Below are 27,655 nucleotides of genomic sequence, written 5' to 3' on the forward strand. Positions count from 1 at the left end.
ACATCTGGAATTAGTTTGCAGTGGCTGGTGGCTCTGGTGCACCCATTCTCTGTCTATTGCTCTCAAATAAATAAATAGAAATAAACAAAAAAAATAGAAGAAAATAGAAGGCTCACAGAGGGAGGAGCTTGGGTCCTTGGGAGATGAGACAAGAGTCCTTAAGTGGAGAACATAAAGGAACAGGGAGAAAGCCTCACACCAGCCAAAAGGTGAAGTGTGTTGCCAACAGCTGAGGCTTGGGGCATTTTGTAGGAGAGTGCTGGGAACACATTTGGGCATAATGGGTCTGAGGACTAGGGTACGTGGGGGGTGTGCAATACTTCACTTTGAGGCAAGACCAGAGGAATGGGCGACACTCGCCTCTGGATTACTGATCTTGCTGGTTGGCCCAAACACTGCACATTGTAGCCTTCCCCTTGCCTGTCACAATGGCTGCTCTGATTTCCTCCCCTCCAGCTCACAGATGATGACAATGTGTCATTCATCCATCTCCTGGTGCCTGGCACAGAGCGAAAGGGTGGCACTCTGGACCTGGGGTGCAGGGCAGGGGCCTGTATGGAAGCAGTAGCACATTTCAGAAAGGGCAAGGGATTAGCACCATCCCTGGAGGTCACTTGGGTTGCTGGGCGGGCGGGCTGCAATGACGTCAAACACTCCCTCTCCCCCTCCCCCAGCTGAGAGACGGTGGCCGTGCAGGCTACTCTGGCCCGCCGCATTGACAGACTGGCCTATGGCAGGACAAAAAGATGGGGACAGGACAGGACCGCGCACGTCAAGGCCATGCTCGGGGAGGCCCCGCACGCAGAGCTGCCGGCTGCCCGAAGGCGGCCGCCAGGAATGAATGAAGCTGCATTTCTTCCCTGGCCTAGAGAACTGCTGAGTAGATGGATGGAGAGGTGCGGCTCCCCAACCTGGAAGGACCCAAAGATCCAGCCCAGACTGGAGCTTGTCTGGGGCCGCATTCCCTGCTGGGCTCTGAGACCCTACCCTGGTTGCCACAGAGACAGGAGGCGGTTGCCATGGAGACAGACTGCAAGGACCAACCAATCCAGTGCTGTGGAATGATCTACAGCAATCCCAGGAGGCGGTGGCGTGGGGAGGGGGAAGCTGTCCACCCCCACCCGTGCTCCCCGTGTCCTCTGCCAGGTCAGGGGGGGGTAGGCTGAGCCAGCACTCCCCAGCGCCCCTGTCCCGCCCCGAATACCTAGCTGTCTCCCCAAGCCCGCCCTCCTCACTCCCTCTTGGTTCTGGCGACACATCAGCATCTAGATCCCGGTCAAGAAGTGATGCTGTCACCCTGGGAAGAGCCCAGGATCCAAGGCGCCCCTCAACGCCTCCTTCGCGAAGGGCGTGGTGGGGGGCAGGATTCTGCGGGGAAGGCGGGGCGCTGCGCCGTAAGAGGGAGGACTTGCGGGGTTGGGCGAAGGTGGGAAATGAGCATCCTCCTCCCTCCCACCAACACGTACGCACACGCACACGCGCGCTCCGCAGTGCCCGGCGCACGCTCGCTCGGGATGCTGGGCGGCGGGCGGGGCGGCGCTGACGTCACTCACGCCCCCCCCCCCCCAGCTGAGGGGCGGTGGCCGCGCAGGCTACTCTGGCCCGCGGCACAGACGGACTGGCCGACGGCGGGACGGAAAGACGGGCACGGGCCGGCGCACGTCAAGGCTATGCCGGGAGAGGCCTCGCGCGCAGAGCTGCCGCTGTCCGAAGCGGGCGGGCCTGGGTCCCGCACAGGTGAGGCTGCGGCCGCTCCCCTCCCTCTCTCCAACATCCCTCTGCTCCCCCCCCAGCAGTTCCCTCCCGTTATTTCTGTGCGCTACCTCTTCCTCCACCCGAACCCCCGCTCCCCACCCTCAGAACTTTAGGAAGGGCGGGAGGGACGCACAGACGTCCCCGGGCCAGAAGCTGCGCCCTTGGTCCCTCGCTCCAGGCTGGGCCCTGGGGTCTGTGCGCACCGGAGGGGCTTCCAGGGCAGGCCCCAGAGCGCTATTGTCCTCGCAGATCTGCCAGGTCTCTAGGAACAAACGTAGTGGGTCCAACGGACTCCTTGCAGACAGACCCTACATGACTGGAAGGTTCTCAATGCCATCCAGGCTGCCCAAAGCAGCGAGCAGATAGGCTCAGGAGGGCGGGGAAGAACAGGACTTAATGAGGCTCAGCCGGAAGGCCGCGAGAGCTGGGTATAGGAATAGGGGCCCTGGGCAAGTGGCCCAGCCAGCAATGTCTTGTTGTGCAGACCCCAAGTCCTTAAGGAAGCTGGCTCAGCAAGTGGTGGTGGAAGCTGTCTGGGTGCTCTTTAAAGGCCTTGGAGGAGTATTCAAAGCCTGGATGGGCTCACTGGAGGATGGCTCTGAATGGCTTGGGCAGGGCCAAGGGCACCTTGCTGTGGGTGAGAAGTCATCTGGGGACCGGATAGGCAAGAATGGGGATGGAACCAGTGCTGGGCCAGGCACCCGGCAGAAAGGTGGTTCAGCAGCTACTCTTCTACTCTTGGTAGGAGTCAGGTAGTCCAGTCTGGGACTCCCCAAATTTCAAGCTATGAGCTGTTCCCTCTGGCTTGTTTGGTGACCTTGGATATGTCACCAAAAAAAGCCTTTGGCTTTTAATTTTCCTTTCATTTTCAGCCTTGGCCCTGTTCTCCCCTAGGCCACAGTAGGAGCTGGAGATGGCAAGAGCCTGACTTTGGGTCATCCACTGATGCCTGCTAGCCACACCCACTGCCAGTGTCAAGTGTACCTCTAGGAACCCAAAAGACCCCTTCCGTCACAACCCCTCAGGTGCTCTAGCAGCCTGCCCATTGGTTGACGGGCCCAGATGCCCAGTGTGTTCACACTGTCGAGGCCAAAGGGCAACCTGGGGAGGTGGCAGGGTGTCTGCAGCTTCTCTCTTCCTGGCTGTTTGCTTTGCAGCTGAGAGAGAGCCAAGGTGCAGGCAATGTTGCCCTGTCACTACTGGACACCGGTGTGCTGACCCAAGCATCAGGGCCTCCAGCAAATACTTCAAATAGATGAGTCTTTGGCCTGGGTCCAGGCAAGGCGAGGATGTTACACAGCCATTTACAAACGAGGCTCAGGAGCACTTCGAGCACAGGGAGAAGCACTTGCGAGGTTGGGTGGAAACCACAGGATTCAAAGGAGGGTGCAGAGTGACCTCAGTGGTGGCAAAGGCAGGTCAGCAAGAGGCAAGGAGACAGCGGCCAGAGCAATGGGGGATGGTGTGGTGTGGTGCCACTTGGAGCACTTTCTTCCACCTTCCTGAGTCCCCTAAGCACTTGCTGATCCACAGTACATGGCATGTGTGTGGTGTGGCTTGTCAGCTGCAAGTCCGTCAGCCCATGGGGGTTTCCTGAACACCTGTGGCTGCCCCACAGGGACTCAGAGCTGCTGGCACACTGGAGGATCTGGTACTCACCATGGAGTCATTGCCACTATGGAGAGGCATGTAGCCTGACCGATCCTCTTTCCACGGGCACCCTGGTCATCATCATTGCCCACCACTGCCCTTCTGGCCAGATACTGCTATCAGCCTACATCTGTCTCCATTCTCCAGAGGGCCCCGGTTTCCCCTCCCTGTGCCACAGGAAGAGGGTAGGGCTGAGCGGAGAGCCCTGGGAGATAGACTGGCCTCAAGTGTAGGTTGAAAGGATAGGAAAGCCGGGTGTGGTGACACACACCTTTAATCCCAGCACTCTGGAGGCAGTGGTAGGAGGATCCACGTGAATCCAAGGCTGTCCTCAACTACATAGTGAATTCCAGGTCAGCCTGGGCTAGAGCAAGACCCTACCTCAAAAAAAGAAAAAAGTAAATAATAAAAGAAAGGATAGGAGAGAAGGGACAGAGACAAGACCCCTGCTTCACAGAAGACATAAGGCCTGGAATGTGGGAGAGCTACAGTGTGCAGGGCCCCTGCCTCTGTCACAGGAGAAGGCTGGCACTGCACAGATTACGATGGGCATGTGCTCTTGCAGAGCCCAGCCGAATCATGCTGATTAAGAAACAGCAATCCCATCTCTAAAAAGGCATCTGCTTAAGTTAAGGGCCTGGATTTCTAATACAGCAGCACTCCCAACTCCCCTTGCTATAAAGTCACTCTCACCAGCTGTCTGCTTTGTTGAAAACTCTTAAAACTTCTCCCTCAAGCACCCCCAGTACACATCCACCATTATCTTTTCTCTTCTGCTTTCTCCAACCAGCTGTCTTCTGGGCTCTTTCCCATGGAAACCTGCCCTGTCCCATGCCAAGCTCCTTGCCTGGGCTGACTCAGATGTGTCCAGGAGCACCTCGTGTCCTTCTGTCTCCACAGGTCTCTCCTGTGATGCAGCTGCTGTCAGCGTCCTGAAAGGGGACCAGCGGGAGCCCCACGCCCTGACCCCAGGACCCAGTCCCTTGGCTCCCACGTTACTACCCAGCAAGCCAGGCGCCCGGCCTCAACCTGAGGGGGCCAGCTGGGATGTGGGACCTGGTGGGGTCCCCTCAGCCTGGGTGGATCCGGCAGAGGTCCCAAACCCAGCACTCCTCCCAGAGGGACTGTCCCTCCAGCCTTTGCCTGCCAAGGCCCCTCTTCCTGACACCTTGGAGCCCAGGATTGTGATGGGCGAGGAGACATGCCAGGCCCACACCTCACCCAGGGGAGCCTGGCCAGTGCTCAGGGACTGGGAGGGTGGGCATCCTGTCCTGCACCCACCTCCCGAGCTGTGTTCTCAGGGTGACTGTCCTGTGCCTTCCCCTCCCTCAGACCCTGATTCCTACTTCACACCCCCCTCCACTCCTACCTGTGCTCTGTTCCCTGCTCATGGACCCCATAGGGATGCCTGGGACCCTGAGGCTGAGCTGCTGGACTCGGCACCTGCCTCACCCTCAGGCTCATACATTACAGCCGATGGGGACAGCTGGGCCTCATCACCATCCTGCTCCCTCAGTCTGATGGCTCCAGGAGAAGGGCTGGACTTCCCCTCAGGCTGGGGCCTCTCCCCATCGGAGTCTGTGGGAGATGAGCAAGAGTCACAGCCTGAAGCACCCTCAGAGCCCCTGTCCTCTGAGTCCAGCCTCTCAGCAGACAGCAGCTCTTCCTGGAGCCAAGAGGGCCACTTCTTTGACCTGAACATCCTGACCAATGATGCAATGATCCCTGCTGCCCTCCTGCCTTTCCGGGGTAGCCTCATCTTCCAGGTGGAGGCGGTAGAGGTGACACCATTGCCCCAAGAGGAAGAGGAGGAAGAGGAGGAGGAAGCAGAGGCCGATGCTCCAGTGCCAGGTGGAGACCTGGCCGGAGACGATGAGGATGACAGCACATCTGCCTCCTTCCTGCAGTCACTGTCTGACCTGTCCATAATCGAGGGTATGGACGAGGCCTTTGCATTCCGGGATGACACCTCAGCGGCCTCCTCGGACTCGGACTCAGCCTCCTATGCAGGGGCAGATGATGACAGGCTGTACAGTGGGGAGCCCCATGCACTGCTGCATGACAGAGCCCAGAAGACAGAGGAGCACAGGGCAGGGGACGCATTCTGGGGGACTGTACCCATGCTTCAGACCTCCCAGCAAGAGACCCATCTCCCCCAGAGCCAGGAACCAACTGCAGAAATAACAGATGGTCTTGCTTTAGACGGGGAGACTGAGGCTCCTGCGCCCCTTCCCAATCTGCAGACAGTCCCGGGTCATCACACCTCAGAACAAGAAACCCAGGGCCAGGAACCAACTGCAGAAATTACAGATGGTCTTGCTTTAGATGGGGAGACCAAGGCTCCTGCGCCCCTTCTCAATCTGCAGACAGTCCCGGGTCGTCACACCTCAGAACAAGAAACCCAGGGCCAGGAACCAACTGCAGAAATAACAGATGGCCTTGCTTTAGACGGGGAGACTGAGGCTACTGCGCCCCTTCCCAATCTGCAGATAGTCCCGGGTCTTCAGGCCTCAGAGCAAGAAACCCAGGGCCAGGAACCAACTGCAGAAATTACAGATGGTCTTGCTTTAGATGGGGAGACTGAGGCTCCTGCGCCCCTTCCCAATCTGCAGACAGTCCCGGGTCTTCAGGCCTCAGAACAAGAAACCCAGGGCCAGAAACCAACTGCAGAAATAACAGATAGTCTTGCTTTAGACGGGGAGACCGAGGCTACTGCGCCCCTTCCCAATCTGCAGACAGTCCCGGGTCTTCAGACCTCAGAACAAGAAACCCAGGGCCAGGAACCAACTGCAGAAATTACAGATGGTCTTGCTTTAGACGGGGAGACCAAGGCTCCTGCGCCCCTTCCCAATCTGCAGACAGTCCCGGGTCGTCACACCTCAGAACAAGAAACCCAGGACCAGGAACCAACCGCAGAAATTACAGATGGTCTTGCTTTAGACGGGGAGACTGAGGCTACTGTGCCCCTTCCCAATCTGCAGACAGTCCCAGGTCTTCAGACCTCAGAGCACGAAACCCAGGGCCAGGAACCAACTGCAGAAATAACAGATGGCCTTGCTTTAGACGGGGAGACTGAGGCTCCTGTGCCCCTTCCCAATCTGCAGACAGTCCCGGGTCGTCACACCTCAGAACAAGAAACCCAGGACCAGGAACCAACCGCAGAAATTACAGATGGTCTTGCTTTAGATGGGGAGACTGAGGCTTCTGTGCCCCTTCCCAATCTGCAGACAGTCCCAGGTCTTCAGACCTCAGAGCAAGAAACCCAGGGCCAGGAACCAACCGCAGAAATAACAGATGGCCTTGCTTTAGACGGGGAGACTGAGGCTCCTGTGCCCCTTCCCAATCTGCAGACAGTCCCGGGTCGTCACACCTCAGAACAAGAAACCCAGGGCCAGGAACCAACTGCAGAAATTACAGATGGTCTTGCTTTAGACGGGGAGACTGAGGCTACTGCGCCCCTTCCCAATCTGCAGACAGTCCCGGGTCTTCAGGCCTCAGAGCGAGAAACCCAGGACCAGGAACCAACTGCAGAAATAACAGATGGCCTTGCTTTAGACGGGGAGACCAAGGCTACTGTGCCCCTTCCCAATCTGCAGATAGTGCCGGGTCTTCAGGCCTCAGAGCAAGAAACCCAGAGCCAGGAACCAACTGCAGAAATAACAGATGGTCTTGCTTTAGATGGGGAGACTGAGGCTCCTGCGCCCCTTCCCAATCTGCAGACAGTCCCGGGTCATCACACCTCAGAACAAGAAACCCAGGGCCAGGAACCAACTGCAGAAATTACAGATGGTCTTGCTTTAGACGGGGAGACTGAGGCTACTGCGCCCCTTCCCAATCTGCAGACAGTCCCGGGTCTTCAGGCCTCAGAACAAGAAACCCAGGGCCAGGAACCAACTGCAGAAATTACAGATGGTCTTGCTTTAGACGGGGAGACAGAGGCTCCTGCGCCCCTTCCCAATCTGCAGACAGTCCCAGGTCTTCAGGTGGAGGATACTACCACAGTGATCCCTTGGGTGGGGGGCAAACAAGTTGACTCCACTGCTGAGCAAGCACCTGCCTCTGGATCATCACCTCACCCCTCCTGGGGGATGAGCTCTGCCTTAGGTGCCGAACCTGTCACTGCAGAGTCATCTCCAGCTCTGCAGGAAGAAACAAGCTCCACCTTGTGTGGAGTCCTCCCTGAGAACTTGAAGGAAGAAGGCCAGGGCCCTTTGTCAGCCCTGAAGCCTGTGGCTGGAGCCACACTGGGGCCCCAACAGGCTGAGGGGAGTGTCACTGTGCCCCAGGACTCCCCCATGGCCACACCTCCACCCATGCAAGGCACAGATCTCACCTCAGGCTCAAAGCTGGTGTCTGTGGTCACACTGGCACCCCAACAGGTTGAGGGTAGTGACATAGTACCCCAGGACTCCCCCATGGCCACACCCCCACCCCTTCAAGGCATAGATCCCACCTCAGGCCCAGAATCTGTGGCCCAGCCAGAATCAGGTACAGCCACAGGACACAGGCCAGTGCCTGAGGAGCAAGAGGAAGCCCACGCTGGGGACTCTGAGCCACCAGCCTCCAGCCAGGTCCAACAGGATGGCCCAGAGCCAGTTGTACAGTCTAGGAAACTTTGGGCTCCAGGAAAAGAGGCAGGTCCCACCTTGGGAACAAGGGCACCTGAGCCTGCGTCTGGCGCAAGGGGGAAGGTAGCTCAGGGCCTTGTTGCACCTGAGCATAAAGCACATCCTGAGGCTCAGAAGGAGAATCTGAGGGCCAAGAATCACAGGGGTGGAGGCCCCAAGCCACCAGGGCAGGGACGTGGACCCAAGTCAGCAGCCCAAGGTGCAGGGCAGGCCCCAAAGGCACGTGCTATTGCCTGCCCTCAGGTAAGCCAGGTACAACTCCTGAGCTCAGCTGGAGAGGGAAAAGGCCTGAACAGCAAGGACACCCCAGGACCCAGGCTTCCTATGGCTGTGACCACAGAGGTCAGGCTAAGTTCCTGTCCAGGGTCCCCAGCAAGAGCCACACACAGGCAGGACAGGGCCTGCCCTGAAGAGCCTGTTCGGTCTACACCACCTTCCCGGCAGCAGGAGCCCACACTGGGCCTGAGCAGTGAAGAACAGCCCCGGGTGACCCCCTGTCTCCTCAGCCCTTCACCTCAGCTCCCAAGAACCCCTGCCAGGGGCCTGTCTAACACAGCCCGGAACAGACTCCTGGACTCTAACCCTTCTGTCCCCTGTGTCCTCACCAGGGCAGCCTCACCATCCCCAGGGCGCCCTGTCCCTTGCTTGTGCCCAGAGCCCCGGAAAGCTTCTGTGGAGGGTGAGGAGTCCCCAGCCTCTCGTGGCCTCCTGCTACCTGGAGTAGGAGCCCAGCAGGCTGCTGCCACCACCACCTCAGGATCCACACCGTCTTTGGGGGCCCAGCAGCAGGTCAGCCTCTCACTTCACTCTGCCCTCCTCAGCCCCAAGGTGGTCCCCACAGATGCCAAAGACCTAGCTTGTGGGATCTCAAGCCCCTGTCAAGTGCCTCCTCCCTCTGGGACCCTGAACCCATCTGGCCCTCAAGGGCTCCTAGCCCTGGAACAGCAAGAGGATGAGGACAGCCTGGAAGAAGGTAAGGAGGTGCGGGAAGCAGGGCTTAGGCTGTCCGAATGCCCAGAAAGGCCCTGGGTTGGAGGAGCTTCTGCAGTGGTGAGCCTCTCTCATTTCTCCCCTTCCCCAGACTCCCCGCGGGCTCCTGGTTCTGGCCAGCACTCGGATAGCCACGGAGACTCATCCACCGAGCTGGATGAGCGGGACGTTTCTGCACCTCAGACGGCACAGTGTCCAGGCCAGGTGCCAGCCTCAGGAGAGGGTGGGCCTCTGAATGGACACCCCCCACACACATAGATGCTCAGCTCTCACCTTTCCACAGGCCCCAGCAGGCAGCATTGAGGAGACCACTGCCAAAGCCAAGCAGAGTCGCAGTGAGAAGAAGGCTCGAAAGGTCAGCTGGGAACTCCCTGGGAGGTGTCCTTACCAACTTCCCTCATACCCTGAGGCCAGTGACGTCCCATCCATAGAACCTTTGGGTCAAATCTAGTCACTGCTCCCCTTCCTCTGAACAGTGGAGGCTGGAATGTCACGAGAGGCCCTTACACTTGTGTTAAGATGGAGTTCAGTCCCCGACACAAGGACAGTGGTCTGAGTCCCCTGCTCTCTGCCCTAGGCTATGTCGAAGCTGGGCTTGCGACAGATTCAGGGAGTCACCAGGATCACTATCCAGAAGTCCAAGAACATCCTGTTTGTCATCGCCAAGCCAGATGTCTTCAAGAGCCCTGCCTCAGACACATATGTGGTCTTTGGTGAGGCCAAGGTCTGTCCTGGCTATGACCATGACCATGGCTTGGGGGACAGGGCCAGGGCAGGTGGATGGGCTCTGCTAACACAGCTACCCCGTGCTGCAGATTGAGGACCTGTCCCAGCAAGTGCACAAAGCTGCGGCAGAGAAGTTCAAGGTGCCCTCTGAGTCCTCAGCCCTGGCCCCTGAATTGGCACCTGGGCCCCATGTGAAGCCAGAGTGTGAGGAGCAGGAGGATGAGGAAGAGGTAAGGCCCAGAGACGCTAGACCCTGCCTCAGGGAGGTTCTACGCTTGGGAGGGCCTTGCATGGGGGTCTTAGGCAGTTCAGGCTTCCTCCTTCTTCTCCCCACCAGGTGGAGGAGGCTGGGCTGGAACTGCGCGACATTGAGTTGGTGATGGCACAGGCTAACGTGTCCAGGGCCAAGGCTGTGAGAGCCCTAAGGGATAATCACAGTGACATCGTCAATGCCATCATGGTGAGTGATTGCTGGCCCCTTCCCCACTTCCCAGAAAGGTCCTGCTGTTGGCTATGCCAGGGAGAGACCCTCTCACGACATGACCTTCTCCATGTTTTTCTGCAGGAATTGACCATGTAGCTGCTGACCACGAGCTGGCTCCACTCTGCCCCTTTCCTCAGCTCTGCTGCCCAATAAACCACTGTCCCATTACCACCTTCTGGTGTCCCTTCAGTTCTCTGGTGTAGTGTCATCAACCCTGGCTGTCCTCTCAGATGTCCATTCATTGTTCTCTAGTGTCCCCCAGAACCTCCTGGTATCACTTCATTGCCTGTCACCCCTTAATACCATCATCCTCTAGTGTCCCCTGGAGGCCCTCTGGTGTCCCTTCAAATCCTGGACATCACCTCGTTGTCTTCAAGTGTCCTCTCACCGCCTCCTGCCGCCCCTCGCTCTCTGGTGTCACCGCAGTACTCCTGCAGCTCCTCGTCACCCTGTGTGTCCGACCATCCTGTAAAATCCCCTCAGCACCACTGGTGTCTCCCAGGCCAAGCTATGGCAGGATGGCCACACTCCCCATCCTCTCCTCTTGCAGTAGTGGCCGCCCTGGCAGCAGTGGCCCAGTGCCTTTGCCTGTACACACAGGGCTCTAAAAGGCTATGTTGGTGGTGGGGTAGAGTACGTGTGCCGAGACCCTGCTGGGGCACAGTGTGGTCTACTGCTTGTCTTCAGTCTCTCTTGCCATTTCCAGGACAGGCTCGTTTACATGTAAATCAAGAGACTACTCCAACAGTGTTTCAACTTCCTTGGCTTGGCCTAGACTCCCATGGCCAGTCAGAGGATAGCCCAGGACTGGGAAAATTCCATCAAGTACTGCCTTGAAGGCACCTGAGTGCCAGTGGTGTCCATGGAGCCCCTGGGCCTCTGCCCCAGATTGAGTCCCCTACCTTCTGCCTCTGAGAAGGTCCCAGCCTTGATATACAGCCCCTCTGCCCAGCAGGGCACAAACCTCCAGGAGCTTTCTATGTGTACCCTGACGGCTCTTGGCAAAGTGGACGCTCTGGTTCAGGGAAAGGTCAGGATAGCCTGATCCCGTGTGTCCTAAGCAAGGTTTGAAGGGATTTGCAGGGCAAAGACCAGAATGAACCCAAAAGTCTTGGGAGAAGAGCACTCTGGGGAAGGAGACAGGACAAGGACACGGGGAGGGTTGTGGGGCCCACGTGAGCCTCCCAGGAGCCCCAGTTCCACGGTGAAAGGCCTTGTGGACTGCACTGCTAGTGGGCAGGGAGGCCCAGGTAAGGGACCAGAACAAGCCAGTGTCCTTGGGTGTAAAGATTAAGTGTCCCTGACATTTGTGAGAGACCCCGGAACATCTGCTCCTGCGCCATGTCCACAAAGCCAAAGCCTAAACACCCACTGCCTCAGCCTCCAAGACCAATGCTCTGCCCTGAGTACTGTGGGCAGATGTGGCCCTGCGGATGTGGGCCAGAGCGCATCCTTTGGACAACACAGCCTTCACCCAACTGAAACAGAAAAAGGCCTGGCAACTGGAAATTAAATTATTCACATTGTAGTAAACTTCTTTTTAAGGTCTCTGAGAGTTACAAGAGGAACATCATGTGCAAAATTCCCAGCTGCCCAGAGCCAGGCTGACACAATTGGCCCTCTCTGCCGGGTGGCCCGGCTCTCCCCAAATGGGGCCATGCCACAGGGCAAAGCTGAGCCCTAAGGATGAGGCACAGGGCTTTCTGTCCAGAATCAGGGCAAGTGGTCTATGGCAGCTCCCTGCCCCTTCACAGTAGATGACCTGGCCGCCGAGGCCACCTGTGCCTGTAGGCCCTCCCCAGCCCCTAGCCAGAGAGAAGGGCTGATACACAGGTCTGGGCCTCTCCTCCCAGAGAGGTCTGGGGAAGGTGTACGGGACACGTGGGCACGTGTATGACCCTCACGCAGAGTCCTGGTCCATGCTGCAGCCCAGTGCCTCAATATCACTACTGATGTCTGAGATCATACGGTCCCACTCGTCCCCCTCTGAGGGTGCTGACCGATCATCAGGGCTTCCTGTGGTCCTGTTCCCATTGGTTGTGGAGGTGGACGTGGTGCTCTGGGCCCGTCGGTGTCTGCCAAAGCTGTCGGTGATGATGCCACGGCCGTCTTTCACACCAATGGTCTCCAAGAAGTTCTCAAAGTGTTGGCTGTCCTTCTCAGGGATGAAGGGCCTCAGACCTGCCAATATAGGAACTAAATGTGGCACCCCAGGGGACTCCCATAGCTGTCTCCAGGGAACAGCCTGAGGATCCTGACACCATATCTCAACAGGGACTCTACCTCTGGACAGTTTGCTGACAATCTCTCATTTTTAAAAATATTTTATTTATTTATTTATACGACAGAGAGAGAGAATGGGTGCGCCAGGGCCTCCAGCCACTGCAGACGAACTCCAGACGCATGCACCCCCTTCTGCATCTGGCTAACGTGGGTCCTGGGGAATTGAACCTGGGTCCTCTGGCTTTGCAGGCAAATGCCTTAAACCGTAAGCCATCCCTCCAGCCCTCTCCTTGGTTTTGAGGTGTGCCATTGGTCAGGGGCCCATGACCTCCTCTAGCCTCTTGTCAGTTCTCAGATTCCATATTTTACAGATTAGAAGGCCAAGACTACAAAGTCATCATCTATGAAGTGATGTCTTCAGAGCCCCATGCCAAAGCCAGAGGTTCAATTCAGAGTAACCTTTCCAACCAATCAGCAGGCTGCCCTCCCCTCCTAAGGAAATCCATTGTTTCTCAGAACCTCTGAACCCCTAATGAGGGTAGCCAGGCTAGAATCCATCCAGAGGGACTGAAGGTTCTAAGAAAACAATGGGGGGGGGGGCTGCTACAAAGCCTGTTTTATAGGTACTACCTGGCTCCACCTTTCATGAAATCCCAACAGAACCCCTAACATGGCATGTTGTGCTGTGAAGACCCTGCAAGGTAACGAGAAGTGACCCAAGCTGGGCATTGTAGTCCACAACTACATATGCAGTACTTAGGAGGTGAAGGCAAGAGGACCAGGAATTCAAGGTTATTCTGTGCTACTTAAGAGCCTGTCTTAGAAAACCAAAACAGACCAAAAAAATAAAATGGGGATTGGGAAGATAGCTCATCGGTTAAAGGTACTTGCTTGCAAAACCTGCCAGCCTAGGTTCAATTCCCCAGCTATCCTTGTAAAACCATATGGGCATTCACTGACAGCAGCAAGAAGCCCTGACACATGCATATGCACAAGTGCTCCTGCATACACGCGTGCGCGCGCGCGCACACACACACACACACACACACACACACACACATGCAAATAAATTATTTTTTTATTTACTTAGAGAATGGGCACACCAGGGCCATCAGCCACTGCAAATGAACTCCAGACACATGTGCCACCTTGTGCAGCTGGTTTACATGGGTCCTGGGGAATTGAACCTGGATCCTATGGCTTTGCAGGCAAGCACCTTAACTGCTAAGCCATCTCTCCAGCCTGAATTTTTAAAAACTGAAAGGAAGCTGGCTACCTAGGGGAGAACCAGGAGGTGATGCGGGAAGAGACCTAGGAGCTGTAGGAAGTACCTAAAGGTACCTACAGCCCAACTCCTCTCCAATCTACCTTTTTATTGTTCTTTGAGACAGTCTTGCTCTACAACCCAGGCTGACCTTGAACTTGGATCCTCCTGCTTCAGCCTGCTGAGTGCTAGGATTATAAATATGCCTACCACCTCACAACTCACCAAAGCTCACTGATGAGGCACTTCCTTAGAGAAACCCATGTCCATCCAACAGCACACATCTCCTGAGTTTATGGGCTCTTCACAGTCTCAGCCTAGGGGACCTCCAGCTCTCTGGAAGAGTCCATCCAGCTCAGCTCAGGGTTCAGAGAGCAGTGGCCTAGGAAGAACACTTCTACCTCGCTGTCCTGTACCCGGTACCTCGGCCAATTTCTGAAGACTGCTGCCGCCCTCGGGGGCTCTACTCACCGAGCAGCAGGAACTTGCGGCTATCTCCGTAGAGCTGCCGGAGGCTGACGCAGAACTCGTGGATGGAGGCCCCGTTGCGGTATTCGTGCAGCAGTGCTGCGAACTGCTGGATTTCCTGGGATGACAGCTTGGTGCGCAGCTGTGGAGGCGGAGCAGAATGGCAAGGGACAGGCACAGGTGAGAGCACGGTGGCTGGGTCCTGCCCTGCCACATCCCCAGCGAGCAGGGCTGAACACTGGGTGTCAGGACAACCCCCATTCATCCCCGTCATCAGGCCTAGCATGGGAGCTGCTCAGAGAACCGGAGGCTCGACCAGCTCTGTCCTCCTGAGACAGAGGCTCCTCAACTCTTCGGGGTGCAGAGGAGCTGGCTCTGCACTGAGCCACAGGGGTACAAACTGACCCTTTGGCACAGAACCCAGGATGGCTGGTTTTCAAGGACAAATCTGAGATGTGGGGACACATTCGGCCAAGGTTGCTGCTAGAGACAATGTTCTCGCCCAGGCAGGACACAGTAGCGGAGTAGTCCTGGCCCGATGGCCTAGTACCAACTCGGGCTCACAGACTGACTCATGCTCCCACAGAGCAAGGCTGGCACAAACCAGGGCAAGGCACGGCCCGCCCCAAGCCAGTCTTAGCCCTGAGCTGGGCAGGAAGCCGCTGCCGTGGTGTGGCTGGCCCCCCAAGGCTGCCTACCGTAAGCATGTAGTCCTGCAGCAGCTCCGTGGCGCTAGTGCTCAGCTCGCTCTCACTGACCGTCTTGCTGTGGGGTGACGCCTGCATGCAGAAGGGCAAGGACAGCAGACCTCCGGTGTCCCCAGGGTCAGGGAAGCAGCTGAAAAGGGACATGATGCATTGGGCAGGCAGCCTCTTGCCCCTCTCACACTTGTGTCAACACTGGCCCATGGGCCTGGTCAGAGCTGGGGCTGGTGTGCCCACCCAGGAGCAGACCCAACTCAGTGAATGTCAGTGATGAGGAGAAAGCCAGCTGGGTGTGGCTACAGGGGTGGTGGAGAAAGACTAGCTCCCACAAGGGGTCAGCTCAGCCTGGTCCAGGGGCTCCCCAAAGGAGTGGCTCTCAGATGGACTCTGGGCAACGGGACGGAGTTCATGGGTGAGGGCAGTGTTGCAGAGGAATACGAGGCTCAGAGGGAGGTTTAGCCTGCTCAAACAGTACGCAGAGATGGGGACAGGAGGGCAGGGGAGCCCACGGAATGAGCTGTGACAGAGGTGTAGGCAGTGGCAGGGAGAAGCGGGGAGGTGCAGGATGCCACCATTCAGTGTACTTTTTGCAAGTTCACGTTCTGGAGCCATGGAAGGCAGGCAGGAGAAAGGGCTAACAAGGGTCCAGACATCAATGTCAGAGGCGCTGGACTCAGTGGGGCTGCTAGCCAAGGCAGTGCATCTTGTGACTGTCTAACCCCAGGGCTCAGGACACATGCACTCACAAAGTGCTGGCCTCAGCGTCATAGGTGTCCTTCATGTCTGCTTTTGTGGAAGAGTCATCTGCAGAAGAAATGTAGAGGACTGTCAGGTACAGGGTGGTGTTTCAGGCCCAGCCACCCCACTGGCCCCAAGATGAGCACTCAGTAGTTATGACCCTCCTATGCATACAGGAAAGGACACAGCCTAGACTTAGCCTTTGGGCTGATTCTTCATGAGCCACTCCTGCCCTGGGAAGTGACGGGTACCCAGGGACGGACTCCTACACTTGAACCCCAACCCCTCCTCTTAGGCATTCCACCAAACACATGTCCTGCAGTAGGCTGGGATGGAGTCCACAGAGGACTCTCAGGTGGCTTTGGCAGCATCAACATCATGCTAAACTGAATCAGAGCCGATGCTACACATCCTGAGACACTCAGAAAGAAGAAGCCGCAGGGCCAGGTAGTCAGACCTCAGCCTGGACACAGCTGAGGCCTTAGAACCTGGAATCCTTCAGGCTCACAAAGGAGCTGGCATAGGACAAGCAGTGAGTGAGAGCTTTCTGAGACAAGGTGTCTTGAAAAAGGGCAAGATTTCAGATGGGAGCAAGAAAAAGGGGACAGGAAGAAAGGGTATTTTAAAAATGTTTTACTTGGGCTGGAGAGATGGCTTAGCGGTTAAGCGCTTGCCTGTGAAGCCTAAGGACCCCGGTTCGAGGCTCGGTTCCCCAGGTCCCATGTTAGCCAGATGCACAAGGGGGCACACGCGTCTGGAGTTCGTTTGCAGAGGCTGGAAGCCCTGGCGCGCCCATTCTCTCTCTCTCCCTCTATCTGTCTTTCTCTCTGTGTCTGTCGCTCTCAAATAAATAAATAAAAAATAGACAAAAAAAAATTAAAAAAAAAATGTTTTACTTGTTTTGTATGCATGCGTGTGTGGATGCACCAGGTCCACTTGCTACTGCAAATGAATACCACACAGTTATTCCACTTTTTGCATCCAGCTTATGTGGGTGGCGTAAGAAACAAATCCCAGGGCTGGAAGGATGGCTTAGTGGTTAGTGAAAATCCAAAGGACCCAGGTTCAATTCCCCAGGACCCACGATAAACCAGATGCACAAGGGGGCACATGCATCTGGAGTTCATTTGCAGTGGCTGGAGGCCCTGGTGTGTCCATTCTCTCTCCCTCTTTCTCTGTCAAATAAACAAATAAATAAATAATAAAATATTTAAAAAATTAATTCTTGCCAGTAGGTTTTGCAAACGAGCACTTTCAACCACTGAACCAACTTTCCAGCTCCAAATGGGAAATTTGTGACAGGGGAGCTAGGAATGGATGGTGGCAGGTCATGGCCTCAAATGTACCCAAATCCTGATCCCCAGAACTGTGAATATATTATGTGGCAAAGAAGAATTAAGGTTGCTAATCATCTGACTTTAAACTCATCTTAAAATAGGGAGATGTAGAAAAAAAAAATAAGGAGATGTAGTTGGGCATGGTGGCAGCTGCCTTAATCCCAGAATCGGGGAGGCTAAGGTAGGAGGATTACCCTGAGTTCAAACCCACCCTGAGACTACAGAGTGAATTCCAGGTCAGCCTGGGCTAGAGTGAGACCCCACCTTGAAAAACCAAAACAGAAAAAAAGTGGGGGGGAGATGTTCCTGGGTTATGGTGGGGGAATACAAGTGCCCTGTTTTGGTTTAGATATTAAGTATCTCTCCACAAGGATTGGGGACTGAAAGCTTGGTCACCAGATGGTGGCACTATAATCAGACTGGGAGTTCTGGAAACGTGAGGGGGTGGGACCTAGCTATAGAAGTAGGTCACTGGGCATGTGTTCTGGGGCTACAGAAACCCTCCTCTGTTCTACTTCCTGGCCACCAGGATGTGAGCAGCTTGTTCCTCCCACCCTCCTTGCCATGATGTTATGGCTCACTGTGGCCCAGAAGCAAAAGCCAGTTAGCCGGAAACTATAAAACAGTGAGCCAAAATAAGTCCTTCCTCCTTTTCAACTTGTTTCTCTTGGGTATTTGTCACATGATGAAAACTCTAACATGATGTTTTCTTGTGGCAGGGGATGGAGAATCATAGCAGGAAGGGCAACCAGGGGGAAAAGGAGCCGTGCTGCAGGGAAGCTGGGACGAAAGCCTGGGCCAAGGCACACAGCACCTCTAGAGCTGGAAAAGTCAAGGAAGTAGAGCTTGCAGAGCTGTCAGGACACCTGGACTTTAGCGCCACAAAGCTTCTCCTGGACTCTAGTGCACAGAACTCGTAAAGATGTGCCTGAGATGCTGAAGATGTAAAGCCATTCGCCAGGGCAGAAGAGCGAGCCCAGCGAGCAAGATCAGACAATGAGCAGCGGACGTGCTTGCGGTGTGAATGGCTGCTGTGCGTGTGCGCAGGCTGGCAGGGCGCAGCCCACTCAGCTGGACAGCAGCGCCACACAGGTGCCTCCTGTGTGAAAACACATCTGTCTGTACACTCATCAGAAAAATAGTTATTTTTAAAGGCCTCTAGTGGCAATTTCAATGCACAAGGACCAAGGCAATCCCATGGACACAGGACTGCTCCTGCTGCAGTGCACTGCTCTGGAAAACCACTGACCTCCCCATTTGTAAACTGGGTTAGTGTGTTGCTGCCCTACTGTGGTGTGGAAGACTCCACAGCAGGCGTACTCACCTGGAGAGCATGCACACCCGCTCAAAGGACCCCTCCCAGCTTACAAAGGGCTCTCTGGGAGTTACGGGGGAAGGGTGGGCAGTTAAAGGAACTTATCTCCATAAAAGGAAGAAACTACAAGCATCAAGCGGCCCTGCTCCCAGCACCTTTCTTTTCACGCCCCTGCAGCATACACATCACTAATTCTCAATAAACGATACAGCTGAAACTAGATGCTTTGGTGTTTAGGACAGTTAGCTCTACTGAGCTTGTTCACAAAGGAAGTTTTATTTTGTTAGGCAGGGCCCAGTTACGTAGCCCAGGCCAGCCTGGAACTCGCAGCAATCTTCCTGTCTCTGTCTTTCAAGTTTTGGGAGTAAACAGGGATGCTATGGACCGAAAGTCCTAATCAGCTCTGTGGCCATCCATGGTGGACGGTGCCAGGTGCCTGTCCTGCTGTGGAGCCATCCCTCTCCTCCACCCTCTGTCTTCAGCCTGGGGGCAGCCCCAGCACTCCCACCCAGCGTGGCCATGGTCCTCAAAGGAGCCACACACCGACAGCAGCCCAGGCTGAGTATACTGAACGGGAGGCTCCCTGACATGGGCTCAGACTCGCCGGTTCCATAGCAACTGAAGCGTCATTCGTGGCCCACAAACTTTCATGGTTCACTGTCACTTAACATACCGCTGTGCAGGGACAGGTGGTGGGTGGGCGTGGAGGCCCCATCAAATATCGCTCGGTCCAGAAAGTCGATAGTGGACTCTGTGTAAACAATCTGGAAGACCTGGCTGAGCAAGGAGCAGAGCTCTTCTGCGGCGACCTGCAGGAGGCGGAGATGGCAGCTGCGGTCAGAGGATAAGGCCACAGACTGCACCCTCCTGGGAGGTCGCTAGGGTCCCACAAATACAAAAGGCGAGTAGACACCAGATTTAAGGGTTCCTGTGCCTTTCATGACCCACACGAGTGTCAGGAGGGTAAACCAGTGAATGGCTCTAGAACAGATGGTGGCTGAGGCGTGGCTTCACAGGCACCTGGGAGCCATATGGGATATGGTGTCAGCGCCAACCCTGCCTCCTCCTCCCTTCAAATGACCACCATGCTCAAGACTGCAACCTAGGCCTAGGAAGAGTAAGAGAAGACACCCCCAGTCTCACCCCACCTTCTCCTGGAGCATGTCTAGCAAGAGAAGTAATTTCTCAACAGGTTGCTGTTTAAAGCAGGACTTCTCTGCTGGGTTGAAATTGGCCCCGGTCCCCATCCCACACCTGATGATATATGGGGACTTTTGGTCACCAAAAGGGAAAGCACAGGATGTTGTTCAGCCCCTACAATGCATGAAGGAACCTCTCACAGTGAAAAAGAATGTGTCATAGCATTAAGGCAACCTAGAGGCTACTTAGGTGGGTAGTCACTATAACTCACTTTACAGACATGGTGAAGTACATGGGAAGATGCTAAGTGACTCTGAGGCCCTGTGGCTGTTGAGTGGTTGCAGGGAGACTAGAACCTAACCCACACCCCATCTCGGTGTTCCTCCCTGGCTGTCTACACACTGAGGAAACCTTGCAGTTCATAGCCAGGCAGGTCTAGGTGACCACACCTATGACCCTGCCTAACCATTACAGGAGAGATGCGGAGAAGCACCCTGAAAAGTTCAGCTGTCCATCCCCGGGATGGGGCCAGAGGGGTGTTGGGAGGGCAAAACAGCACGGGCCAGGCTGGAGGAGGGGGTGGGACAGGGCCAAGCACAGGAGGCACTCTGTGTATGAGGCCAGGGCAGGGGCTACTGTGGTTGCAGGGAGGGACGTGGATTAAGCCCTGAGGAGGGCTTAGGACAGGGCTGAACAGATGGGGAGGAAGAGTTGGCTGGGCTGGAGGTGGTGGTTGGCCATGGGCAGGACCAGGGTCTGAGCTGGGCCTTGGGTAATGCCTGGACTATGGACACGGTAGGCCTGTGGTAGGGGTGGGCCACTGTGGAGAGTTCTCACCTTGCTCTCTGTGGCCAGGATGACCAGACAGCATGCCTCAACTGGCCCCACTGCACTCTCAGACAGGGAACCTGCACTGAGGCCTCTGGAGCCTTCCGCACACAGACTCTGGCTGGGAGAGATGCCTGGGTCCTGAGCTGAGAAGTAAACACATCAGGTTAGTGCAAGGGACAGAAGGCAGGCGTGAGGCACTTGGGGAACAAGCCAAGGAGTCTTGCACTTGGCTCAGTTATCTACCAAACAAACCAACCTGTACCAGGTATACAGTCTGGGTGGCCCTTCCCTTCCCCAAATCAGGTAGGCACAGGAACCAGGGTACCAGAGCACCTGATCTTCTACTCCACTGTTTGTCACTCACTCCATGTTACCCCTAGCATGCCTGCTGAAGACGGAGACTCACAGCATCTGGTATTCAACTAATTATACCAAAGGGAACTCACAGGGTTCAATCTGACAGACAACTGACTACAAACCCAATCCCAGCAGAGGTCCACCTCAGGGAAGGTTTCATGTATTCTGGCCCAAGAAACTCCCTTTTCACAGACAAGTAAAATCAAGGCAGAGAGACCCCAGGGCATGCGAATGGTTTAGCCCAGGTCCTGATAGACACATCCATGGCCAAATCCTCTCACTGTGTACTCCCTAGACAGTCTGTGCAGTTGTCCAGGGAGCAGGGCTCTGAGAATGGGCACATCAGTCAGACCATCTGCCTAGGAAGACATCAGGACTGGAAATAAACCTTTATGTGGCCCTAATGCCAGGATGCCAGAGGGCAAGTTCACCACAGGAGAAAGGGGGAAGCAAAACCACAAAAACCTGAGGCTTAGACATAGCCCTGGAGACACACCCAGGGCAGATAAAGGTGGAGCAAGGACCCAGGGCTTTAACGGGCTGTTCTGTGAGCAGTCTGAGGTCCCAGGGGCTGTACAGCAGCTACTAGCCACAGTCACTGAGCACGAGGACCATGACAAGGACATGCTGAGACACGCACAGGGCAAACCAAACTTAGGGCTCCAGACTTGGCACAAAGTAGACCCTAAATAAACTAGTCATTTTCACAGTCAGCATATGTCGGATACACGGGGCTAAATATACCATTAAAACCAGGTGTTGTGAAACTCACCTGTACTCAGGAGGCTGAGGCACAAGGATTACCACAAATATAAATATAACATGGAGAGCGAGGGGGGGAGAGGGAATGTGTTTTAAATTGGCTCCCTGGCTTGCTCCTGGGACAGTCCTCCAGGAAGAGGCGGGGCGCTCTGAAGAATGGAGGGCAAGCATGTGCCATCTGTGACAACACGATTGCTACCCCTTGCGCAGCCAGCCAGGATGCTCCGCACCCACAGCTTTAGTTCCACTACCCTCCTTTCCCGCATCATACAAAATGCTTTGACAGACACTACGTGCTCTGTTTCATCTGTTCTCAAATAGAATTTTGTCCTGGGCCCCCACCCTAGACTGTCCCCAATACCAGTGACTCTTGGGTCAAAAAAAGGCACACAGAGGAACCACAGGAAATGAACAAGTACCAAGTGAACACGACCGATTCATCGCCTGGCTCTGCGTGGGTAATGTCACATGGCCAATCCTAAATTTATTTTTGGAAAGTTCCTTCTGTGGAGCACATTCTCTCAAAACTCAAATTATTAGGGCTGGAGAGATGGCTTAGCAGTTAAGGCATTTGCATGCAAAGCCAAAGGATCCTGGTTCAATTCTCCAGGACCCACGTAAGCCAGATGCACAAGGGGGCACATTCATCTGGGGTTTGTTTGCAGTGGCTGGAGGCCCTGGTGTGCCCATTCTCTCTTTATCTATCTCTTCCTCTCTCTTTCAAAAAATTAATTAAATCAAAACTCAGTTATCCATTTTCTTTAACAATTTGCTCTAATAATTCAAGCAGAAAATTGTTGGGCAACACAAGAAATAAAGAGCTATTTCCCTCCATACCAACTTAAAATAGCCAGAACCTGGTCAAGAGGAGCAGGCCTCCCCAAGGTCACCTTCTGCAGAGCCCCAAGGTCAGGGAAACAGAGGGTCACCTTAGACAGAGGAGCTAGAGCCCAATAAGAGCAGAAAGAACTGATTCACGCCCATCCCTTTCATTAACTCATGGCCTTCTATTACTCCACTTGTTAGGTGGGAATTGGTGGAACCCTTACTGGCTTACTGCAGATATTAAATGAGAAAATTCATGTCCAGTGTTTTGTACTAGTTTGAGCCTTGCTAAATTGTCATTTTAGTAGATTAAAACAACTATCCAGGTGTGGTGGCACACGCCTTTAATCCCAGCACTCTGGAGGTTGAAGTAGGAGGATCGATCGCCATGAGTTCAAGGGCAGCCTGGAACAACAAATTGAGTTCCAGGTCAGCCTCAGCTAAAGTGAGACCCTGCCTGAAAAAATAAAAATAAAACAACTAGATAGTGACAATTTCACACTGTCTGACCTAACTTAAAGCTTTACATGAAGAAGCCAATGCTTGTTCAACACTGAAGGAAAACAAAGGACCGAGGTGCTGCTGCTGCTGCTCAAACAAGGCCTGGGCCCTCAGGGCGGTGCTACTGGAGGGGTAAAACTTTCAGGAGGGTTAGTTCTGTTCTTTTTTTTTGTTTTGTTTTGTTTTTGAGGTAGGGTCTCACTCTGGCCCAGGCTGACCCGGAATTAACTATGTAGTCTCAGGGCCTCAAACTCACTGCGATCCTCCTACCTCTGCCTCGTACGCCACCACGACCGGCACAGGTGACTAGGGCATGCCCCAGAGGAGATTGTGGGACCCATGCCTTTTCTTCTTCCTCTCTTGGCTTCTTGGCCGTGAAGTGAGCAGCTTTGTCTACCATCTAATGCCCCGGATGGACCCTCAGAAGCCATTAGCCAGAATAAGCCTTTTCTCTTTGTTAACTAATTGTCTCAGGGGAACCCTGTTCAAATGTGCTTACTACAGTACGATGACTGTGTGAGTGCAAGCGTGTGACTGTGAACATGCATGTGGGCATGTGCATCTGAATGCCTGGCTGTGTGAGAACTGCATGTGTGCAGTGTGTGACATGTGAGAGTGTAGGGAGAGTAAGTAAACTACTGCTACAGAGACAAGGCAGGACACCTACAATTCTTTCATAAGCAACCTGCAATAGCACATGGGCCAAAAACGGTTGCTCCACACCATTAAACCACTCAGATCAGCTGTGGACCCTGGTCCTTTCATCAACCCTCTGGAGTAGAAGAACCCTGCGGTCATCCCAGGCATTCACAGTGATGCAGCAAGCCTAGGCCAGTTGTGCCTGTAGCAATGCAAGCTCAGAACTTAACAACTGGGACTGGCGAGAAAGCTCATGGGCTATAAAGGTGCTTGCTTGCAAAGCCTACCAGCCCAAGTTCAACTCCCCAGAACCAATGTACAGCTGGACACATACGGCACTTGCACCTATGACCCCAGTGCACCTGTGACAACAGGACGGACAGCTGGGGGAATCCAAAGCTAGGCCAGATTCATTTGCAGCAGCAACGGACCTTGTCTTACAGAATCTGAGGCAGTTACCTTGAGATTGTCATTTGAACTGCATGCACATTTTTTTTAAAAGAATTTCACCAGCAACACAGGTAAGACACAGTTTCTCCTTATTCTCACTGTATCAAACACCAAACCAGGCCAAAGGAACAGGAAGCTAGCAAGCAGCTTTTGCACATGAGACCCCATGAAGGCAAGTGCTGCCCTCATCAGCAGAAAAGGAGTGAGTGGGAAGTGACACCCAGAAAAGTCCCTGTCTGATGTCAGCAAAAGAGCCTGGGGGGGAGGAGGGGACTTGCCTTGTGTTGTTCCAGCTTAGGGAACATTGTGCAGGGCTCAAAAAGTGGGCTATGGGGCTAGAGAAATGGCTTAGAAGTTAAGGTGCTTGTCTGCAAAGCCTAAGAACTCAATGTTTGAATCTCCAGGTCCCACACAGCCAGACGCCCAGTGACACAAGTGCACAATGTTGTACATGCCCACAAGGGGGTGCACACGTCTGAGTTGGTTAACAGCGGCTGAAGGCCCTGGCATGCCCATTCTCTCTCTCTCTCAAAAAAAAAAAAAAAAATTAAAAAAGTGAGCTATGCTCAGGGGAGGTCCCTGCCACCACCTTTATTCCCGCCCTTCTCCCTGGGGCTCCACCACACCTGGCACTGTGGGCAACATGTTATGGGGGCCAGGGACTGAGAGCCTACCAGGAGAAAGGACAGACAGGACACTGGCTCTTTGAATACTGGCCCCAGTCTCTAAATGTTACAGGGATCCTGGGACCACAGCAGCTAATGGCTAGTCCTCCTTTGGTGGAACTGAAACAAGAGGGTCAGTTCTTAGCCACAATAGATAGCACTCAGTATAGTGCCGCAAAAGCCATCTCCAGAGTGTCATGAAAGCCATGGGTATTCTAGGACAAGGGGGACCCTCCCCCACAGCTCCTGCATTCTAGGTCCATACCTGTCTTCAGGACCACCAGGTGTGCAGCATCATCTCGGACATAGGAGACAGCAGCAATGTCATGGATGGGCACCCTGAGGATAATGTCCTCGCCGTCCCTCCAGGCCAGCTTGACGTTGTAGGCAGACAAGCTGAGCACGGCATCATGCTCCTGGGTCAGGTGTCCAGGAAGCTGGTGGGCTCGCTGCAAAGAATCACAAGGCGTCAGAAGCGCCGGCCGCCACCCAGGGCTCTTCTCCAGGAGCACAGCTAGCTGACAGCCACCAAATTTCCCACTCTGAGTGAATGAGAGCTGTTCACCTCAGTGCAGTGAACTCACTCCTTGGACACACCAATGCATTCAAACCATTCAGGAGATCTTTCTGGAACTGCTTTTAGATTCAGACTTATAGCATATGGTCTGGAATATATTCAGACTGTGAATTTGAGAAATAGCTCCAAACCAGAGAGCAGATCTGGAGAAATGAGGTTCAGGTTAAGGAACAGTCTTTGTGGTCAAGAGCCAAATGTACCCATAACGGACAGAACTGGGTCATCCCTCTCAGCCATGAGGTAAAGAGTGAAGGGAGAAGGGCTGGTGCGGGCCAAGCGGATGAGCGCAGGGAGGAGGTGCTTACCTTTGCATTGTCTATGAAATGCAGGATTTCAGTCCTACTGGAAGGATTCAGGTATCCAGGTATGGATGTTAACTGACCTAAATACTGGAAGAGAGGAAAGAAAGAGTGTGGTAAGAAAAAAGAGCACAGCCCCACAGCCTGTCCTTAAGCTACATATCCCCACCCTGGTTCTGAGGCATGATGGTTTTGTTTGTTTTGTTTTGTTTTGTTTTGTTTTGTTTTGTTTTGTTTTGTTGAGGTAGGGTCTCACTCTAGTCCAGGCTGACCTGGAAGTCACTATGTAGTCTCAGGGTGGCCTTGAACTCACAGTGATCCACCTACCTCTGCCTCCCAAGTGTTGGGATTAAAGGTGTGCACCACCATGCCTGGCTACTGGGATGAGTTTTGATTTCTTTCTTTCTTTTTCTTTTTTAAATTTTATTTATTTATTTGAGAGAAAGAGAGAAGGCAGAGTGAATGGGTGCGCTAGGCCTTCTAGCTATCCCAAGCGGACTCCAGATGCACGCACCGTGTTGGCTCCTCTGTTTTATAAGGGAACTGGGGAGTGAAACCTGAGTCCTCTGCAGGCAAGTGCCTTAACTGCTAAGCCATCTCTCCAGGCCAAGTTCTGATTTCTGACTGAAGTCCCTGAGGCTGATTACAAGATCCTCACATTTCTTACATCTGATTTAAGGCTGTTACCCTAAATCCTGCAAGGGCATCTCATGGTGAATCAGTAGAGGGACAGCAAGTGTTTCCTGCTTATGGATGGGGAAAGAGGTGTACCCCAGTAAGAGTAAACTGCCCTCAAGAATGGACTGATGCCATTATGCAGAAGTAGGCTCTTACTTGGATTTGTTTTGTTTTGAGGTAGGGTCTCGCTCTAGTCCAGGCTGACCTGGAATTCACTATGTAGTCTCAGGGTGGCCTCAAACTCACGGCAATCCTCCTACCTCTCTGTCTCCCAAGTGCTAGGATTAAAGGTGTGTGCCATCACGCCTGGCCTTTTTTTTTTTTTTGCTTTTTGAGACAGTCTTTCTACGTAGCCCAGGCCGGTCTCAAGCTCACAGCAATCCTGTGTCTTAGCTTCCTAAGGACTGGGATTACAAGCTTGAGTTCTTTTTAAGAAGAATGACTTTGGTCCCCTTCTTGCTCTGTCACCCTCTCCTGCCTTCCACCCACTGTGGGATGACTCAGGATGGCCTTCACCAGACCAGCCCCTTCACAGTGAACTCACAGCCTTCTGTTCTATAAACTACCTAGTCTATTCCGTTCAAGATGCAGTGAGACTAGAAGTGAATGGCTCTGTTTTGTAACTCAGGTCATGAGGCCTTTAGCTTCTAAACCATCAGGACGCAAGGCCATGCAGATGGAAGACCGTAAACAGCAGCTCTCTGCTACTTTGATATGTAGGTCTTATAATATAATATATATAATGTCTTTAATGTTTTGGTTGTTTTTATTTTTCTTAATGGACTACTGATTTCTTCCCAAGAATACATTTCTTAGACTCCACACGTCTCAGTCATTCATTAACTTATATAATTAAGTTCTCTATGAAAAAGGAGTAAAGAGGACTGGAGAAATGGCTTAGCAGTTAAGATGCTTGCCTGCAAAGCCAAAGGACCCAGGTTCAATTCCCCAGGACCCACGTAAGCCATATCCACAAGATGACATATGTTTCTGGAGTTCATTTGCAGTGGCTGGAGACCCTGCCATGCCCATTTTCTATCCTCCCTCCCACTCCCTCCATCTCTCAAATAAATATATAAATTATTTTTTTTAAAGGAGTGAAGAGCCAGGTGTGGTGGCACACACCTTTAATCCCAGCACTTGAGAGGCAGAGGAAGGATTGCTGTGAGTGTGAGGCCACCCTGAGACTACATAGTAAAGTCCAGGTCAGCTTGGGCTAGAGCAAAACCCTACCTCGGGGGGAGGGCGGGTAATGAAGGAAAGAGTTGGAGAGATAGCTCAGAGATTAAAGGTGCTATTTGCAAACCTGACAGCCTGAGTTCAACTCCCCAGTACCCACATAATGCCAGATGCACAAAGTGGTGCATGCATCTAGAGTTCAACTGCAGTGGCAGGAGGCCCTGGCGCACCCATACCCACTCTCTCCTTGAAGATTGGGGTTTTTCATTTTGTTGGTTTGGTTTTGGTTTTCCAATGTAGGGTCTCACTCTAGCCCAGGCTAACCTGGAATTCACTATGTAGTCTCAGGGTGGCCTTGGACTCCCAGCGATCCTCCTTACCCCTGCCTCTCAAGTGCTGGGATTAAAGGTGTGTACCACCAAGCCCAGCCCTTGAAGACTGTTTTTAAAAAGTCAGAAACATTTCAACTG

The 27,655-nt window shown here is 54.0% G+C and overlaps 2 protein-coding genes across 4 annotated transcripts in view; one reads left to right on the plus strand and one right to left on the minus strand.

Moving 5' to 3' along the window:
* Nucleotides 1-1,502: 1,502 nt before the first annotated feature.
* Nacad (NAC alpha domain containing) lies at nucleotides 1,503-10,401 on the plus strand. The gene is made up of 8 exons (XM_045135737.1): nucleotides 1,503-1,737; nucleotides 4,306-9,006; nucleotides 9,115-9,227; nucleotides 9,307-9,378; nucleotides 9,601-9,747; nucleotides 9,839-9,979; nucleotides 10,087-10,209; nucleotides 10,315-10,401. The coding sequence occupies exons 1-8, from the start codon at nucleotides 1,515-1,517 to the stop codon at nucleotides 10,327-10,329; spliced, it is 5,535 nt and encodes a 1,844-aa protein (XP_044991672.1). The 5' UTR covers nucleotides 1,503-1,514; the 3' UTR covers nucleotides 10,330-10,401.
* Nucleotides 10,402-11,742: 1,341 nt separating this feature from the next.
* Nucleotides 11,743-27,655, minus strand: part of Ccm2 (CCM2 scaffold protein) — a 66,243-nt gene continuing 50,330 nt past the window's right edge. For all 3 annotated transcript variants that reach the window (XM_004652921.3, XM_004652922.2, XM_045136181.1), the window contains 8 exons: nucleotides 25,335-25,418; nucleotides 24,718-24,901; nucleotides 20,260-20,396; nucleotides 18,956-19,091; nucleotides 15,639-15,696; nucleotides 14,887-15,025; nucleotides 14,192-14,330; nucleotides 11,743-12,414 (listed from right to left, as the gene is read on the minus strand). In XM_004652921.3, the coding sequence (XP_004652978.1) occupies nucleotides 12,134-12,414; nucleotides 14,192-14,330; nucleotides 14,887-15,025; nucleotides 15,639-15,696; nucleotides 18,956-19,091; nucleotides 20,260-20,396; nucleotides 24,718-24,901; nucleotides 25,335-25,418 (1,158 nt within the window). In that variant the 3' untranslated portion in view covers nucleotides 11,743-12,133. The remainder of the gene's footprint in view (nucleotides 12,415-14,191; nucleotides 14,331-14,886; nucleotides 15,026-15,638; nucleotides 15,697-18,955; nucleotides 19,092-20,259; nucleotides 20,397-24,717; nucleotides 24,902-25,334; nucleotides 25,419-27,655) is intronic.

Source organism: Jaculus jaculus, chromosome 16 (genome assembly GCF_020740685.1).
Source record: "Jaculus jaculus isolate mJacJac1 chromosome 16, mJacJac1.mat.Y.cur, whole genome shotgun sequence".
Taxonomy (NCBI): Eukaryota; Metazoa; Chordata; class Mammalia; order Rodentia; family Dipodidae; genus Jaculus; species Jaculus jaculus.

Bases quoted from the DNA above. Each gene is read 5' to 3' on its own strand.
- Nacad (XM_045135737.1), top strand. From the start codon at position 1,515: ATGCTGGGCGGCGGGCGGGGCGGCGCTGACGTCACTCACGCCCCCCCC. The intron at 1,738-4,305 runs GTGAGGCTGCGG...CTGTCTCCACAG, and splicing joins CGGGCCTGGGTCCCGCACAG to GTCTCTCCTGTGATGCAGCT. The intron at 9,228-9,306 runs GTGCCAGCCTCA...ACCTTTCCACAG, and splicing joins CGGCACAGTGTCCAGGCCAG to GCCCCAGCAGGCAGCATTGA.